The sequence below is a fragment of the Hydra vulgaris genome, chromosome 12 (genome assembly GCF_038396675.1).
Source record: "Hydra vulgaris chromosome 12, alternate assembly HydraT2T_AEP".
NCBI classification, from domain to species: Eukaryota; Metazoa; Cnidaria; class Hydrozoa; order Anthoathecata; family Hydridae; genus Hydra; species Hydra vulgaris.
In genome coordinates, this window is record NC_088931.1 from 71,832,408 (window position 1) to 71,852,500 (window position 20,093).

The 20,093-nt window shown below is 27.6% G+C and overlaps 1 protein-coding gene across 2 annotated transcripts in view; it reads right to left on the bottom strand.

Annotated features, from left to right (window-relative positions):
* Window positions 1-20,093, bottom strand: part of LOC100213024 (cytoplasmic FMR1-interacting protein 1 homolog) — a 96,744-nt gene that overhangs the window by 10,243 nt on the left and 66,408 nt on the right. For both annotated transcript variants that reach the window (XM_065814322.1, XM_065814323.1), the window contains exons 18-23: window positions 19,011-19,210; window positions 18,413-18,500; window positions 17,894-18,037; window positions 6,035-6,125; window positions 4,923-5,053; window positions 4,755-4,827 (exon numbers count right to left, since the gene is read on the bottom strand). In XM_065814322.1, the coding sequence (XP_065670394.1) occupies window positions 4,755-4,827; window positions 4,923-5,053; window positions 6,035-6,125; window positions 17,894-18,037; window positions 18,413-18,500; window positions 19,011-19,210 (727 nt within the window). The remainder of the gene's footprint in view (window positions 1-4,754; window positions 4,828-4,922; window positions 5,054-6,034; window positions 6,126-17,893; window positions 18,038-18,412; window positions 18,501-19,010; window positions 19,211-20,093) is intronic.

Below are 20,093 nucleotides of genomic sequence, written 5' to 3' on the forward strand. Positions count from 1 at the left end.
AGTTTAATTTAGTAAAACAAAATTTACAAATACAAAAATCAATTTTTTTTAAATTTACACAAACTAAAGTTACAACTAAAAGAAATATGTCGCTAATATTTATTTGCGCGGTCAACCATACTTCCCCGGCCGTAGTTGCTTATTGAACTTTATTCTAAAATACCATGAAGCAGTGAAAGTTCTTATCACTAACTTTTTATTTGACCGAACTTCTTATTCGATTAAAATAATTCACTCAAAAGGCATTGACGCTCTATTTGTCTAAAACAACAAAATCTTTTTTAACAACGAAAATTTTTAAATTTTTAACATTCTACTTGAAAAAAGTTTTATTCTATTGAAAAACATTTCGCTTCAAAGACCTTATTATTTTTGAATGAAATTGACATTCTATTAATAATTTAGATTCAAGTCAATAAAATAAAAGCAACAACAAAATGCCTTCAAATAATGGAAAATACTATTTTAAAAAGAAATATAAAAAAATTCAATCAAAAACTATTGTAACGTTATTTGAGAAACACAAAGAAACAAGTGTGCAAAACTATAGTCAACAATGTACATCAATAGTAAGTGAATATCTTCATCAGTCTACATCCCTAGTAAGCAAAAGTCCTCATCAGTCTATATCAGCAGTAAATGAAAGTCCTTATCAGTCTACATGAGTAGTGAGCCAAAGTCCTCCTCAGTCTACATCAGCAATAAGTGAAAGTCCTCATCATACTACACCAGTAGTATACCAAAGTCCTCATCAGTCTACATCAGCAGTAAGCAAAAACAATGTATACGCAGTTCCTTTAACTTGAGTTCTTGGAAAAAGAAAAAAAAAGAAAGTCAAGCCAGCACAAATACCAATCAAAAATATAGAAGACCTACGATTTAAAACAACAGAAAAAGTATGAGGTGTTATATCCCAATTTTTTTTATTCGTCATAAAAACAAGGTTGGTTTTGTAAAGTTTGCATATTGTTTGCCCCTGGAAAAAAAAGTAATCGTGCATTTATTGAAAACCCTGGCAAATTTGCAGATCATCCCTCGGAGCGTGCTAATGATCACTTAAATACGCATCGGCATACTATAGCTTTAAAAAATAAACGAGCTTTTGATGAAATGACTAAGCAAGATTCGAATATCTGTAAAATGCTGCATGAAAATACCCTTGCAAAAGAAATATTAAAAACAAGTAACTCTCGGTTCGTTATTAAAACCTTCTTTCGAGTCACGCATTTGTTAATCATGAAAAACTGGGCACACACTCAAAATTTTTCAGACATTATTGAACTTATTGCTGCGTGTGGTTGTAAGGAAGTTAAAGCGCACATTTTGTCTAGCCCAGCAAATGCAACATACATGTCTCCGGAATATATTACTAAGTATATAAATATTATCTTTGATTTTGTCAAAAATCCTTTACTCAAGTCACTTAGAAATGGTGGGAGTTTTTCTTTTTTTCGGATGAAACTTCTGATATTACTTCGATCGAACAGTTAACTATACATGCCACTTTCAAACACAACGGCATCGTAAAAGAACATTTTATTGGAATAGTTCCATTAAGAAAATTCACTGGTTCTAGTCTATCAGCTCCAAATGTTTTTGATGTTATTCAAAAAATTTTTAGAGCTAATAATATCTCATTTAAAAATGCTCGCTTTGCTTGTATGGACACAACAAGCATCAATTCTGGTATTGTTCCAGTGTGTCCAAGTGTAACTCGTTGGACTGCACACGATTGAGCTTGTTTAGTTGAGTTCAAAGGTTATAAACCGATTTTACAAACTTTGTCAACATGCTATACTGAACGAAAAGAGTCAGAAGCACTTGGGCTATTTATACAAGCGAGTTCACAATCTAACATTGCAACAATATTAATGCTCTTAGATGTGTTTGAAGTGATTCGCCCACTTGTGCTAGCACTGCAAAGTTCACAAGTAGAAATTAGTCTCAGCGACATTCCAACTTATGTCAATCAAGTTAATCATTGTTTGATGATTTAATTTCGGGTACTCGACAAAAGTATTTCACTGAAATAAATTTTATTGAAATGAAATCAGTGACTGATGAAATAACTTTTTCATTACCAGCCACAAGCCGATTAAAAAAAAATAAAAACTTTGACCTAAGTGAGTATGAGTTAAACATTTTTAGCTCTTTTGTTAACAGTTTTAAAAGTGAACTAAATACACTTTCACGCAAATGGAATTTTGGCAATCGCTTTCAATTTTTGACCCAAGAGGATTGCCTAAAACACTCAGCCAACTGTCTAGTTATAATAAAGAAAGCTTAGAGCAACTCATAACTCACTATGGCAGACCAAAAAGCAGTAACAAATTTGGAGCATTACGTATTCAAGTTCCAGATATCTCAGAAACCGAGACAAAAAACAAATTTGAAAGTTTAAAAATTATGTTATTTACTAAACGCCGAGAATGGGAAAACAGTTTCGATATACGTATATCGAAAGAAAAAGATCAAGAAGTAGTCAATAATTTAAATAAGTCAAGAAACAATTTTATGCTTCAAGAGTTATGGAAAGTGATTAATAATGACCCTGTTTTGATAAGTGTTTATGCTAATTGTATGTTTTTAACTAAGTTACTCATTATATTTCCTTTGAGTGTAGCTTGCGTTGAAAGATTTTTTTCAAAATTAAAATAGTTAAAAACCGTCTTCAAAATCAGCTAAGCAAAAGCACATTAGAAAGTTTGATGATGATTGCAACAGAAGGTCCGAAGGAGTGTTTTGACGAGGATTTGTTAGAGTACTTTGTCGACGAGTTAAAACGTAAAAATCAAAATATGAGAAATACGTTGTAAATTGAAAACTTACAATGTAAATCTCATTTGATTTTATTATTTGAGCTTACAGACAATTGGTGAATATTTAATGTTTGTAGTTTTTTACAGAATATTCACATTTCTTGTATTCTGGCTGTGTTTTTACAATTTTTCTTTGAAGCAGTTTATGGAATTTTTATTTGTATGCAAAATACAAGCTTTTTGTTCACACAGCAAGTGCTAAGCTTTAGAGCTAATGGTTTTAATAATCTTGTGCATTAGATATTATTGGACAACGAAACTTTCTTCATGATCATCTAGTTTTCTTATCGCTTTAAACCCAATTGTTACCTAAATAAACAAGCTCGTCGAAAAACTCTCGTTTAAAACGCGCATGGCGAGCCAAGTTTATCTAAAAGCTATCAACCTTATAATATAAATAATTATTTTTTCGCCGATGGTGTTTAAGGCAAAGTTTAAAACCATGAAAACGTTTAAAATTTACACTAACAAATTATTTATTGATATTGATATTGAAAGTTATATTATAAAATTAGCTTGCAAAAATATAAATATCTGTGTAAAAATAAAAAAGGTTAAAAAAAGGTTCTTAGTATTTTAAATAAATTGTTAAAACTTTCCTTATAATGTATGTTGTTTTTAAAGACAGCCGTTATTTTAAAAATAGTTTTCGCTATTAAAAAGCAACATAAACATTAAAACTAGAGAAACGTTAAAATTGTTAAAAAAAGTTATATTGTAAAAAATTTTTTTCTATACTTAAATAATCGTTTAAACTTTTTAGAAAAATGTAATATATCTTTTTATCATATTAAAGGTTATTTAAATAATATTTCTTTTAACTATTATTATTTAAAAGCGAGTAACCCAATTAAAGGAGTTAAAGTAAAGGAGATTAAAGTATCACATCATTAATTATTTATTTGCAAATAAAAGATCATTGTTGTTTTCTTTCTAGCAAAGAAAAGACACAATTGCTAAGAAAGAAACAAGTTGAAAATTAATCTATTTTAAAATTTTGCATTTATAAAATATAAATTTTTTGTATTTTCATTATATTTTATATATATTTTATTAGTACTGGGTATTGGCGCAACAAGATTTGCCTGGAAAATTTTGTTATGCGCGACTTTTTTATTTTTTTTTACTCACCAGCCGACAGGAACCTAAATTCCCAATATTATGAAAACGCTGTATAAATTTTATTCCTGGCTAACACCTTGACACACACACACACACAATATATATATATATATATATATATATATATATATATATATATATATATATATATATATATATATATATATATATTCATTAGTAATTTAATATTAAACATAATGAAAAAGGAACACCAATCACTTAACAACATTCAAAAAAGTCTTATAAATGAGTAAATAATAAAACTTTATTTTATATATTAGAGAACTGTGAACAATTTTAATTTACTCTTTTAAATAAACTTTTAACCAGGAAGTTCACGCCTCCTTTTTTATCAATGATGCATATATGTTTAGACCCGGCTTTAAACCACAGACTCCTGTTCTGAAGTCAAAACTCTAACCAACACAACACGGCTGCACAAAAATGTAAATCAAAATTTTTTTTGTGTGTAATATATGTTTTTTAACTTTTTAAATCACTGCCCATATGAAGTTTGAGAAAAGTTTCATAAAAATTGAGAAAATCACTAGCTAAAAGCTAAAATTAATATAAAAAATTATTATGAATTTTTTCCCAATACTTTTGCAAAAATATAACCAGAATGATCACTTATAAAATTTGTGAAACAAAGAAGAGTTACACATTTAATACACATTTAAAAAAAAGAGCTGATACACATTTAAAAGAACTTGATTTCAAAACTATCTAAGAATATACACCAAGAAACGCACACAATAACTTTAAAAGAAAAACTTGTTTAATAATAACTTTAAAAGAAAAACACACACCAACCTTTTACAAATGGGCGTGGTATGATTCCTTGAAATGGAGCAGCATGCAGCAAATCAGCAATTTCTTCTTGTGTCTAAAAAACAAACAAACAAAGAAATATTAAAAAAACACAAACAAGCCAATAATATAAACTAGGTCACAAGCTAATAAAAATACTCAAACATTTACCATTTGTTCTTCAACTTGCAAGCAAAATATAATGATGTTGCCAACTTCTCTAAATGCTTGAAACACTTCCGTTTTTAGATCACGATATTGCATAATTGACTCTAGATTTGCATTATAAAATTCCAGAACACCTGTAAAATGATATTGTAAATTCAAAATAAAAGACTTGTATTGCTAACATTAATTGATTTGTAAAGATTTTAAAGAAAAGATGTGAGATAGAATAGCATTTTTAAGCTTGCATTCTGTGCTCTAAGATGCCAGCAAATTCACTTGGTTATATTGTAAAAAAAAAAAGGAAATATTAAAATTATTTTTTGTCATTATTTTCAAGAGGTAAATATAATCTTTTTTTTAAATCACTTTATATCTCATGTTGACCTATACCCTCTCATGTTGACCTATACCCTATGCAAATGCCTAAGAAAGTTTTGCCTATACATGCCTCTTGCTTTTTTGTTTGTGCTCTAGGTTTTATAACTTTAGCTTTTTGTTATTATTATTGCTAAATTTTTAATTGTTAAATTTATATTTACTTAGTTAAAAAAGTTATTAACTTTATATTCATTTAATAATAATAAAAAAATGCAAAACTAGTATTAGATTAATTTGAAACTGTTTTTTAAAAATAAATAAAATAAACTCATAATTGCTGCCATATTTTCAGATTCATTAAAAAATCATTTTGTTTAACAAACTGACTTAAGTTTGTTAAACAAAATTTTTGTTTGTTAAAAAACATTTTGTTTAACAAACTTACCAGGTCTGACTCAAGATAATTTTTTATTTTTTATTACTTACTTATTTAGTCTGAAGTTAAACATTTGTAACACAATTTAACCTCTAAAAACAAACTATGGTCATTTTGCACCAACCTGACCAACAAACTATGATCACTCAGTCAGCACCTAACTAACCAACAAACTATGGGCATATCTGATGGTCAACCTGACTGACAAATTAAGCTAATTATATCAATCCATTAAAGTTCAATCAATAAATAATAACAATAAATACCTTATTTACTGTATCAAGTTAGATATCAAAACATTTTGTATAAATTTAGATGTTAAAAGCAGTTTAAAAATATAAAAAATAATTAAAAAACTTACCTGCAGAACCATACTCATATCGTGGGAGACCACATTTACTTGGCATTCCATCCATTAATACTTTAACATATTGTTGGATTGTACTTTGAAACTAGTAGATCAATTATATAAATATATATACTTACACTCACATTTATATATATTAGTAGTTGATGATTAAGTGGATGATTAAATTATTAGTATTCTGTTCTTTTAAAAAGACACTTTATTTTATTGAATACATTTAAAACTATGCTAGCATGAGTGTGAGCATGAGTGTGAGTAAAAGTACATTTTGCAAAAGGCGTGTTCAATATTCTTAAAGAAGAAAGAGAAAATTAGTAAAAAAAAACACATTTTTATACTGCCACATATATATAAGCCTTCCCAGGAAGTACATGTGGTTCCTGGAAAGTGCACATAAAATATTTTGTTAAACAACTCGATTTGTTGTTTGCATGTTTTGACATAGGTGTTGTGAAATTTTTTGGAAAAAAGTGAACTTCAAGAAAAAAACACACAACTAAAAATTTCTTATTTTTAGGGTGGTTGTTATTATCAATAATGAAATTTGACAAAAGCTTAGAAAAAAAGCAACCAGATTTTAATGAAAATAAAAATATTTCTTAATATGATTGCATATTTATTATATTTATGACTTTTATCAGCCAATATGTATATATATACATATATATTTATATATATATACACTAAATATATGTACCTATTTATTTTTTAAAAGTTTTCTTTATATAGTGAAAAAAAAAAACTAAAAAATATATATTTTTTTAATTGAGTTTTTCTAATATCTTTTGAAATAATGGTTTGTCACTGATTTGGGTCCAAGTGTTTGTTTACCAGTTCTGATTCCATGAAAAAAGTTTACATGATTTAAAGTTGTATGGTCTTATATTTTCAAAATTTTAATAATTAGTAATAAATTTTAATAATCAGTATCGGCATCAGTATCGGCCTTTGTATTAGTTATGTACCAATATATATATATACCAATATTATTTACAAATAGCAATTTTGTGGCCAATCCTTGGGATTGGCCACAAATGTGCTATTGGTACATCACTAATATATATATATATATATATATATATATATATATATATATATATATATATATATATATATATATATATATATATATATATATATATATACTATAGCATACTTATATGAGCTTTTGCTTATCTAAATCAGTAATGCTTTTTAAGAAAAAGAAGAAGAAAACGAACAATAATGAATGAAAAAATTGCTGCCCCATCCCAAATCCTCAGTCGATGTAGCAGCACTCCACTGCGAGTCAGGCTATTTGTCAATGCATGTACTGAAGCTGTCGGAAGCAGGCTATTTCAGTATGCATCACACTGCTCACCTAAATCAGCAGTATAAGATATATATATATATATACATACATATATATATATATATATATATATATATATATATATATATATATATATATATATATATATATATATATATATATACATATACACAGGGGCTATTCTAGACCATTTTCAACAGCACCGATCATCTCTGGGCGCTGCCCAAATTCAAAAATGACTTTTTTTTCTTTTTAAAATTACAGAAAACTGTTTTTTTTGGCAAATATTGTATATTTTAAGGATAATATCTTTACGATAAATGCTGGTCCGGGATGTACCACTGCCCAAAATTTTTTCCTAAAATAGCTCCTGATATATATATATATATATATATATATATATATATATATATATATATATATATATATACAGTATTGGACAAAACATTTGCAACCAACATCGAACAATGTTAAAAAGTGTTGCTAATTTTACATGTTTTAAAAACGAAACGAACTATAATACCACAGCAAACAGTTTAGGAGTCTGGAGTCATAGCATGCCATGACATAAGCAATCAGCTGACAGGTGACAGCACACAGGCAGAATTTTGTTGACAAGTGCCATTTTGCAGCGGACAAAACAACTGCAACTTTTTTGATTTGTTTCATTTTCTTAAGTCTGGTCCGTGTCAACGTCACGGAAGTTTTTTAATAATTAAAGGAAGTATCCAGAAGTTTCCAGAAGCATGCAGAAGCTTCCAGAAGTCTCCAGAAGAAGCATCTGGAAGCATCCAGAAATATCCAGAAACATTCAGAAGCATCCAGACGCATCCAGAAGCTTCCAGAAGCATCGAAAAGAAGCATCTAGAATCTTCCAGAACATGTTCACACAGGTTCATTTTACTATATAAGAGACATGTAAATCGACATGTAATTCAGTCAGTATATGGAAGTCAATCAGTCAGTATTATCAAGACAGTTTATCAAAGTGAGTTTTATTAAAGTGTTTTATCGAAGAACATTAATACAAGAAGTGAAATACAACAAGTGTTTCATTACATCAATACAGTCCACATCCAACCAAGACGTTGTGTTCCACAGAGCATTATTGTATCATCTCAAGGTAAATGTAACACGGTTAGCCTCGAGAAGCGTGATTATCTATTTTTATTATTTTTATGACTTCAAGTGCGAAAATGACTCCCGACAGTCTTGGATTGGAAAAAAGAAATAAAATTATTGGCGATTACGTAAGTGGAATGTCACAAAAAAGTATTTGTGATAAATATCGCGTGAAAAAATGGACCGTATCAAGACTATGTTCCAAATATCGTTCTTCGGGGAAGTTAGCAGCAGATAACAAAGGTGGAAGACCGCGTCCACCACTTCTAGAGAGGATTCTATGTTCATCAGATCCGTCAAGAAGGATCCCTGGATATTATCAGTGGAAATACAAAAGCAATTAGAGCTGCCTGTATCGGACCGAACAATCAGACAACGTGCTGTTGAAGCCGGATTGTTATCTCGACGCCCTGCAAAGAAAACTCTGATTTCACTAAAAATCCAGAAGAAAAGACTCCTGTTTGCTACATCATACATATTGACTGGAATGTGCAGAAATCGCGAACTGTCTTGTTCAGTGATGAATCAAAGTTCAACATCATTGGGAGCGATGGCATTTGCCGTGTACGTCGACCGGCCAGAAAACGCTTCGATTTACGTTACTGCCATAAGACCGTAAAGCATGGTGGAGGCAATGTAATGGTCTGGGGGTATTTTTCTGCTAACGGTCTAGGTCCAATACATCGAAACGATGGAATAATGGACCGTTTCATGTATAAAAATATCCTGAAAGATGTTATGTTACCTCTTGCTGAATGGAACATGCCAATAAAATGAGTTTTTCAGCAAGACAACGATCCAAAATACACTGCAAAAGTAGTCAAGCAATGGTTTCAAGACAACCACCTATCGGTGATGAATCGGCCACCTTAATCTCCGGATCTCAACCCTATCGAGAACCTGTGGGAGATCGTCAACCGCAGAATTAATTGTGAAGGATTTTGTAATAAGGATCAACTGTTTGAACAAACCCAAAAGGCCTGGGCAGCGATTCCACAAAGTTTCATTGATCACCTGATCAAATCTATGCCTCGAAGATGCAAGGCTGTGATCGACAACAAAGGATTCGCCACGAAATATTGATAGCGAAATACAGTTTGGTCAACATTTTGTCAAGTTGCACTTGTTTTGTCCAGAAGGAAATCAACTTTTTTTAATACTTTTGATTAATTCATTAATTTTCGTGTACAAATAATGAACTTTGTGATGAATCAAACTTGAAGAACTTTGTCTCTAAACACTTACATAGTTATTTCTCTAAATTGAAAAAATTCAGCACTTTTATATAATGAAACTAAATTAACATTATTTGGTTGCACTCGTTTTGTCCGATACTGTATATATATATATATATATATATATATATATATATATATATATATATATATATATATATATATATATATATATATATATATATATATATATATATATATATAGACATATATATATTCCAGAAAGTGCCTGCTATGCTTATATGAAATCTTTGCAATTATACTATATTCAAAATCAGAAGAACTTCTAAATAAACATACCAAAATTCTAAAAAGTGCCATAAAAATAAATTCTTATTAAAAAATTACAAAACTAACATTTTTATTACCTAATTACAAACCTAATTAACTTTTTATATTTTTTATTTTGTAAAAAAAATTCTTTAAGCTAATTAATAGTTTACTCACCCAGTCACATTTAAAACATTTGCGATACTTTTTTTTAATAAATAGCACAAATGCATTACTGTATATATGCATTTGTATTCAAATATAGATATTTTTATAGAACTGCATATATGTTATATAGCTCAGGGCTTGAATTAACGCAAAAAAAATCTAATCGCGATAAAAAAAATTCAACTGGGGTAAGGGGGAGTCACGTTACTATTAAGTTGTATATTTTATCGCGTTACTATTAAGTTGTATTGTTAGTTTTTTAACATAATATTTCTCATATTTAAATATTATTTTCTTATTTGGCAGAATAAAATAGTGTAGTTTACTGTTATAATTTAGTTGCAGTTATAGTGTAATGAGCAAGATATGAAGTAATGAGCTAGTAAAGTATTTAATACTACTACCATTTAGTTTAAATATAATAATAACACTACTACTTTTAGTTTTTTTTTTAGTTTGTTTTTACTTAACATGATACTTAAGTAACAGTATCATGTTAAGTATATTTTATATGCGGTAGTGGTGTAGTGGTAGAGTGCTCGCTTCATGAGCGAGAGGTTCCGAGTTCGATTCCCACCAAGTTCCTGGTAGTACCTCGTTTAACTTGTTTCTCCGCGCAGCGCCCTTGTTCGTCAAGATTCCTGTTTTGGAGATATAGAGTTGAGAGAGGGTTATAACCACAAGTAGCCTCCTCATCTGTAGTGGCCTTCTCGGCCTTGTGGAGGTGAATTACAAAGAAAAGAAAAGTAAAAAAAAAAGTAAAAACACAAACATTACAATATTTAAACCACTTTAATTAGTTGTAGAAAATGTTATTTTCAAAAGTATCGAATTGTTATTGCTATAAGACAACAATAAAAAAATTGCAAAAGTTTTGACAATATAAAGAGCTTGTGTTATTATAAAACAACTTTGTAACACTGTTCGCGTTGCTGTTTTATAAAGTTAAGTTTTAATAACATTATTAACATAAAAAACGTTTAAAATAAAACAAATAAAATGAATAGAAATGTTTAATTAAAAAAAAATGCATAAGCATGCATATCATTTGGTTTAATAAATCAATTTATATTTTGTTAAGTTTAAGTACATGCCTAATATATTTTTTCGGAAAAAAATTTCCTTGATCAAAAATAAAATAATATTTTTTTTTTTAATTTGAATATTTCATAATTTAATTTTTGGTTTAACATTTGCCATAATCATTGGTTTAAATTTTGCAATAAAATGTTTCTACTTTAAAAACTATTTTCAAAAAGCAAAAAAAAATTACTATTTAAAATTTTACAATTTAAAAAAATTTTTCTTCCTCACTTGCAATGTGTTCTAAATCTATAAAATATTGTTACTGTAGCTAGATATATGTTTAACTTTCAGGAACGACCCTCGCTATGCTGTTGGGTATTACAGTCGCCATTGCAATTAAATTTATAATTATTGAATGTCAAAATTTTTTGTTTTTACTTTTTGTTTTTAAATTTTAATTTTTAATCGCAAAAATATTTAAATCAGAGAATTTTAGAAGACTTTTTTACAGAAGAATTCTTTTGTTCAAATAGATTTCTTTTAAGAAAATTCCTAAAAACAACTTGCATAGAAAATGCTTAATCTTAATATTGCTTTAAATAAAATTTAAATATAAAAAAATGGTACCGCATGCCTTCCCGGGAATCGTGTGTGGTTGCACACCATATTTTAAACAAACTGACCACAGCAGTTCGCTTTTTTTAACTTATGAAGTGTTTCAATAACTTGCCGCAAAAAGCTAACTTATCTACTAAGAAAAAAAAACAATCCTAAAATAAGGAAACAAAATTGTAAGGAAATATCAAGTTTAATTAAATAAACTAGCAAATTTAATAATTGAAAAAAGTTAATATAAAAAAAGTTTTTTTTTATAAAAATTTTATACAACCTTTGTATTCTTTTTTTAGAGTTGTTGCTGAAAAAAACATCTTTTATAACGATTTAACAATAATTGAAAGTTTTGGTATGCCATTTATTTATGATTTTTATCAGTCCATATAATTAAGAAACTAATTGCTATGTAAGCTAAAACTATGAGAAATTGTGTTAATTTTTTTAATTACTTTTACTCATTTTAAATGTTTCTTTGCTATTAAAAATGTTTTTGCTGTTTTTTTCTCAATACTTATATAATAGGAAAATAAGAAAATTACTTGTTATTTATTTGTAAAATATGTTATTTGATTAATAATTTTTGTAACGACGGAATAAATTATATAAAAGAATAACATGGTTTCTTTAATAAATGTACTTACTGCATTTGATGCATGTCTGAAATTGTTTCTTTTATAATGCCCAATTTCCAATGTTAATATGAATTACTAGAGATAATGAACATAACAATTGCTCTGTTCAAAAATATGTATTTAAAAACTTAAAAAAAAAGATAATCAAGCACAATTTGGATAATCCTACAAAAGTGCAGACTATTTTAATGGAGGTATTGAAAACAACCAAATATTTTATATTTAAATATTAATATTAATGACTTTTTATTTTTTTATATAAAAAACTTGTTAAAAAAAAAAGAAGTTTTTTTACAAATAAATAGCAATTAGTTTTCTCACTTTCCTGTGAATTAAAAACAGTAAAGTTTAGCAAAAAACATTTGAAAAACAAATTTAAAACTTGTTCATGTTTCTAGCGCAATTTATAAAGTATTTCCTTTATATACTGGCAAAAAAATGTGTAACAAAAAATATTTTTGTTTTCGTTATATTCTTATCTACTTTTTTCCTCGACTTGTATTAATTTTGGTAGTGGAAAATAACAAAACGCCCTGAAAATATGAAAACAAAAACAGTAAAATTATTAGGTATATTATTTTTTTTTACCAACAATTTTATTTTTCTAATATTCCGTTTTTTTAGCTTATTTTATCAAAATTTACTACTTCTCATAGTCTTCAGTACTTTTCTTTGAGTATTTCTTTGAGTATTGTTTTATTGTCTTCTTATAGCTTTAATTTGCTGCCAATTCTTAAAACGCTTACTGTATAAAAACGTGGTCAAGTTGTCTAAAAACATTACTTTAAGCGTGGACAAACAAGGGAACTTCCCGGGAAGGCTTGTATTGTGCTTTTCATATTCTATTCAACATTTTTTGTTAAAATAGTTTTTAGTTAAAAGCTTATATCATGTGTTAACAACATATAAGAGATAAATAGAAACATTTGTATGGCTAACTTTTGCAAGTCTTTGAGTATATAGTAAGTAAACTAATATAGTTGATAAGTTATATTAATTAATAAAAATAATTAATTAGAGTAACTGTAAGTTACTGAAGTAACTTAACTGGTTGTTTTGATTTAGTTTAAAAGCAAATTTACTGTGATGCAGTTTATCCATTCAGTAAATCAAAGAAAATATAACTTTAAAAGGTTCAGGGTCGTTAAAGCAAAAAATGTTGAAGCAAAAAAGTTACTGGTTTAGCATTTATTAACTATTAGAAAAAATTTTTAATATATACTTTAAAACAAATTTAATATAAATTTTAATATACTTAAAGTAGTAAAATTAATAATATAAAATTGTTAATAAAATAATAATTTAAATTATTAATAATAAGTTAATTTGTTTAAAAGTTTTAAAAATAAAGATAAAAACCTGGCTGTTTTGTTGAAAAAAAAGAATGAAGAAAAAATTTGCTTTAACGTCTTTTCCCTTTTTAAACTTTTCGCTTCAACGACCTTTTAAAATATTATTGATTTCCATGCAAAGATTTAAAGTAATTTAAGTTCAAAGTGCTTTATGTTGAATGAAAATCTCCGCACGAAAGAGCAAATGATCATGCTTCTATTCAAAAGATAAACTTAGCATGACGTACTTTATAAACCCTAATAAAAACTTAGACAAATACATGACTCTTAAGAGTTGCCAAAAAAAAAGCTAAATTAGAGAAAAGGAATAAAAATTTGTATGCAAATAATGATCTTTGTATACAACTGCATATTTTATATAGCTGTGTGTGTAAATATACAGATAAATATGTGAATTTATTTTTTCCTAACAAATTAAAATACAAAATATCTAACTGCATAAATAAAGTTTTTTTAAAAACCTAATTTTACTATGAAATTATTTAATTATTTAAAACAAATTTCATAATTACTAAAAAAACTAAATTATTTATTACAAAATTAACCTTAAAAACAAGGGATGCGAAGTTGGAGTCAGGGAGTCCCTGTTTTTATGCAGAGCCCTATTAGTTTATTAATTAAAAATTGTTTAGCAAACAGTTACATAGCTTTAAACCAGTAAAACCATGAACGTATTGAACTATGCTGCGTATTTCAAGGCCTCCAGCATATAAATTATTAAAAAATGTGCATTTTGTTTATGGCATACATGGCCTATACGATGTATCGAAAAATAACTTTTTTTGATTTTGAAATTGTAATAGAGCGGAAAAGTTGCATAATGCTATAAAAAGCAACTGTGCCAAATTTTTTTTATTTTTATGTCTTCAGTTTGCGGTAGGGTTTTATTTTTCTTAAAAAACATGTTTTCTGAGCTTTTTTACAAAATAAAATTAACAAATTCTATGCATAGACTAGAGTTGTAATAGAGTTTAAACATTACACAATGACTAAGTTAGAAATGGTTTTAATTTTCAAGAAAATATTTTAATGTCTTCAGTTGCCGCTAGAGGGCTGAGTTTTTATGAAAAAACACTGTTTCATGAGTTTCTGGCAAACAACAAGCTCTGCAGTCCATAATATACAACTAAAGTTTTAATAAGAGTGGAAATAGTTTTTGAAAAATGTTTAAAGTTTAGCTGTAATAAAGTTCAACTACCTGTTTCATATGGATGTTTCTCAAACTGTCCAAAAGCATTATTTTTCGTGTTAAAAGCATTATTTTTGTGTTGAATAAAAGCATTATTTTTCGCAATGCAAGTCTTGCACGAATGAAGTCGTCTCTACTAGCCAAACTGTAAACATGATCTGAAGTTTCGGTTACAAGTTTGATGCATCTTTCTACTCCTTGAGAATGGCTCTCTACTCTTTTTCATCTGAAATGTGAGACATTTCAGATGGAAATCTAATTGAAATGTTAACAAATTTTTATCTTCCAGATGTGAACCATTTTCCATGCCATACTCAAGGAGTAGAGGGATGCATCAAACTTGTAACCGAGTTTGCAGTTTTGTAATCAAGTTTGCGTAGAGTTTCGTAATCAAGTTTGCAGTTTGGCTAGTAGAGATGGCTTCATTCGTGCAAGACTTGCATCGCAAAAAATAATGCTTTTATTCAACACAAAAAGACAGTTAGAGACAGATCCAAATGAAACAGGTAGTTGAACTTTATTACAGCTAAACTTTAAACGTTTTTCAAAAATTTCCACTCTTATTAAAACTTTAATTGTACAATATGGACTGCAGAGCTTGTTTGCCAGAAACTCATGAAACAGTGTTTTTTCATAAAAACTCAGCCCTCTAGCGACAACTGAAGACATTAAAATATTATTTTTAAAATTAAAACCATTTCTAACTTAGTCATTGTGTAATGTTTAAACTCTTTACAACTCTACAACTCTATTCTATGCATAACTCTACAACTCTTACAACTCTACAACTCTTACAACTCTAGTCTATGCATAGAATTTATTAATTTTATTTAGTCAAAAAGGTCAGAAAACATGTTTTTAAAGAAAAATAAAACCCTAGCGCAAACTGAAGACATAAAAAAAAAAAAAATTTGACACAGTTACTTTTTATAGCATTATGGAACTTTTCTGCTCTATTACAATTTCAAAATCAAAAAAAGTTGTTTTTCAATATACCCTAATGGCCTATAGTATACATTGCTTTTAAAGAATATGAATGAAAGAATATGAAAGAGGCAAATCACAGCATACGTGGTGTACAAAACCTTTTGTGTACACTGATAGCTAGATGCCGAATTATGCTTAGTCAATAATATTTACACACTCAAACCTGCATTAATACAAAAAAGTGATTTAAAAAAAATATTTGGAGTCTTAAGTCCGAGAAGATTTTATTTTTTGACTCTGGAGTCCCTAAAAATTGATTGGACTTTGCATCCCTGTTTAAAACTAAACCATTTCCACCCTTAAACAACCTGAAAATACAAATATAAATCAAAACTTTTGTTGAACAAATTGTAGCATAATTAATTATTTACAGCTTGCTTGAGGATTGTGGTAACACATTAAACTCTAAGCAGCAATATTATATATATATATATATATATATATATATATATATATATATATATATATATATATATATATATATATATATATATATATATATAAATTATGTAAGTGTATTCTACAAACAGAGTGCTCAATGTTCTAAAAAAACAGAGCAATAATAAATTAGTAAAAACACTTATCTAATTTTTGATTACTTCAACACTGTGTTTCACCATCAATAGGTTCAGCAGCTGATGAACCTACTGATGGTGAAACACAGTGTTGAAGTAATCAAAAATTAGATAAGTGTTTTTACTAATTTATATATATATATATATATATATATATATATATATATATATATATATATATATATATATATATATATATATATATATATATATATATATATATATATATATATATAAATTATGTAAGTGTATTCTACAAACAGAGTGCTCAATGTTCTAAAAGAACAGAGCAATAATAAATTAGTAAAAACACTTATCTAATTTTTGATTACTTCAACACTGTGTTTCACCATCAATAGGTTCAGCAGCTGATGAACCTACTGATGGTAAAACACAGTGTTGAAGTAATCAAAAATTAGATAAGTGTTTTTACTAATTTATTTATATATATATATATATATATATATATATATATATATATATATATATATATATATATATATATATATACATATATATATATATATATATATATATATATATACATATATATATATATATATATATATAACCCCTAACTGGTTGTCAGAAAGTTTTTCCACATTTTGTTGACAAAAAGTAAAAATTAAAATGCAAGACCAGAATTATTTTTTTTATAGCTTGATAGACTGCCTGCCCCAACCAAACCCTCAGTCAATGTAGCAGCACTCCCTTGCGAGTCAGGCTATAAGAGAGTCGATGTAGTAGCTCTCTGTTGCGAGTCAGGCTATTTGTCAGTCGATGTAGCATCACTCCGTTGCGAGTCAGGCTATTTGTCAGTCGATGTAGCAGCACTCGGTGCATGATTTACAGTAAAAATAAATAAAAATAAAAACATTTTATTAAAAAAAACAAAAAAAAAACATTGTTTATTTTATTAAAAACATTCAGAATGTTTTAAAAACATTCAGAATGTTTTTAAAAACATTCTGGTCAATTAAATTAGCGTTTTTGCAGTTTTTTAAAAAAACGATTAATTTGAATTTAAGAAAATTACTGGTACTATATACTATAATTCCTGGTACTGGTATATACGGTTAAATTATTGTAATTCGAACTCTTATAATTCAAAGATCATTTAAATCAAACAAACCTTTGGTCTCTTCAATATTTGGAATTTTATAATTCAAAAACTTTTGTAACTCAAACATATTTTGAAACATTTTGATATTCTTAAACGATCACTTATTGCTAGTGTTGAAACAATATTTGAAAACTAAACTGTTTTGAAACAAAACTTAAAAATAAACTGTAATAAATAATATAAGCATATGTTGTCACGATATCATTATACATCAAGATCATAGAAAAGATAACACTTTAAATCATACCAAATTTTTAACAACTTTTAAAAGTTCTTCAATTACAACAGCAATTCCTTGATAACTAAGCAATCGTACTATGCAACCAAAATGTTCAGATCCTACAAAGTTCTCATTTAATGAGAAAATATTTGTGTATGCACTGTGCAAATCCTAACAATAAAAAAAATACAATTAATATAAAAACTCATCATCATCATCATCATCATCATCATCTTCATCATCATCATCATCATCATCATCATCATCATCATCATCATCATCATCATCATCATCATCATCATCATCATCATCATCATCATCATCATCATATCATCATCATCATCATCATCATCATCATCATCATCATCATCATCATCATCATCATCATCATCATCATCATCATCATCATCATCATCATCATCATCATCATCATCATCATTATCATCATCATTGTCTTCATCATTGTTATCATCATGATCATGTTTTAAACTTACATCATCATCATGATCATGTTTTAAACTTACAAAAGAATAAATTATAACTTACTTTGTTTCCATATAGATGGACATTAGATGCTTTTGGAGGCTGATCACGAGGCTCTTCTTTAACAAAGGAGAGTGTTGTTCTTGTGAATCTATAGTTATAGAAACATACTAGACATTAAAAAAAAAATTACATACATGATGTAAGTTTAAAAAAATACCTAAAATAAACTGATAGTTAAAAAGCCATAGTGAAAAAAAGATAAGTACGGAATCTGAACTTCGACACCAAGCTATTCCTAAACTACTAAAAAACTACTAAAAGACTACTAAACTACTAAAAAACTACTAAACTGTAAGTAAACTAACATACTAACTACTAAAAAGTACTGAACTTAAGCAGTTAATAGTTCAGGAGAAACTACTAACTACTTACGCTTATCAAGCTGAACTTTTTTGTAATTCAGAAGAAGCTTGATGTACATCAAGCTTCTCCTGAATTACTAAAAAGTGGTAGAAAAGATAACCAAGTCTGAAAACATTTAAGTTTATATATAAGTAAAGAATTTATTGAAATAAGATATTATTAATTAAATAAATTTTCTGAACAATTAAAAATATCTGGTCAACAGCATTAAATGTAAAAAGCAAGCAAAAGTTACCTATTAGTTGATGAATTATAACAGTAATTTGGCAAAAAATCATAATACAACTCCCAAAACACATGCAAAGTTATTCTTCCATATGGTGCAGAAACGGCATGATTAGCTTCCATAAACATTGATTCAAAATTAGGTAGACTAATATGTTTGGAGAGAAGAAAATGCGTTAAGCGACAAATTTCTGTCAATGTTTCAAGCTCCTATTTAAATATTTTTTATTTCAGTTATACTTTTTTATTATATACAATAAAAAAGAATATATTTATACATTTAATAAATATAAACATATATGCATATATATATATATATATATATATATATATATATATATATATATATATATATACATATAATATATATATATATATATATATATATATATATATATATATATATATATATATATATGTATATATATATATATATATACACATATATATATATACACACACATACATACATACATACACATATAGACATATATATACATTAGGTATATGATAAATTTTAAATCAATTAGCCTGGGGTTCTAAATGATGAACTTTTGCCTATAAATCACAGAAATGACATTGATTTCACCATACCTTGAAAAAACTTCCGCACCTAAGACAGTTTCATATTTAACCATACAACACATAGCGGCCCAAAGGCTATTAACTATAATATGTCAGCTTTATATACAATACACATGAGAAATAAATGAGAATGAGTACCCACACTGTCCTACAGCATTTGTAGTGATGTTAATAATCTTTCAGATTTGTGTATTAATATTAATAAATTGACAGTTAAGATATTTGTTTGTTCTGCAAGAAGAACGAATGTCCTCCATCAACTTTACAGCTCTCTCGGCTACTATGTTAGATCGAGGCACATTAAGCACTGATGGTTCCTTCTTCCAGTGGGTAGAGAAGCATTTCACAGCTTTGAAACACTTAAGTTGGGATATTGCTGACAGCAGGTCTTCATAAGTCGCCTCTGCATAGTGCTGGTTTGAAAACCAGGCCCGCGATTGTAATCATCAAGTAGGTCCTGTAGTGCTTTATATATGTTTGCAGAGGATCCTCTGTCACAAACCAAAAT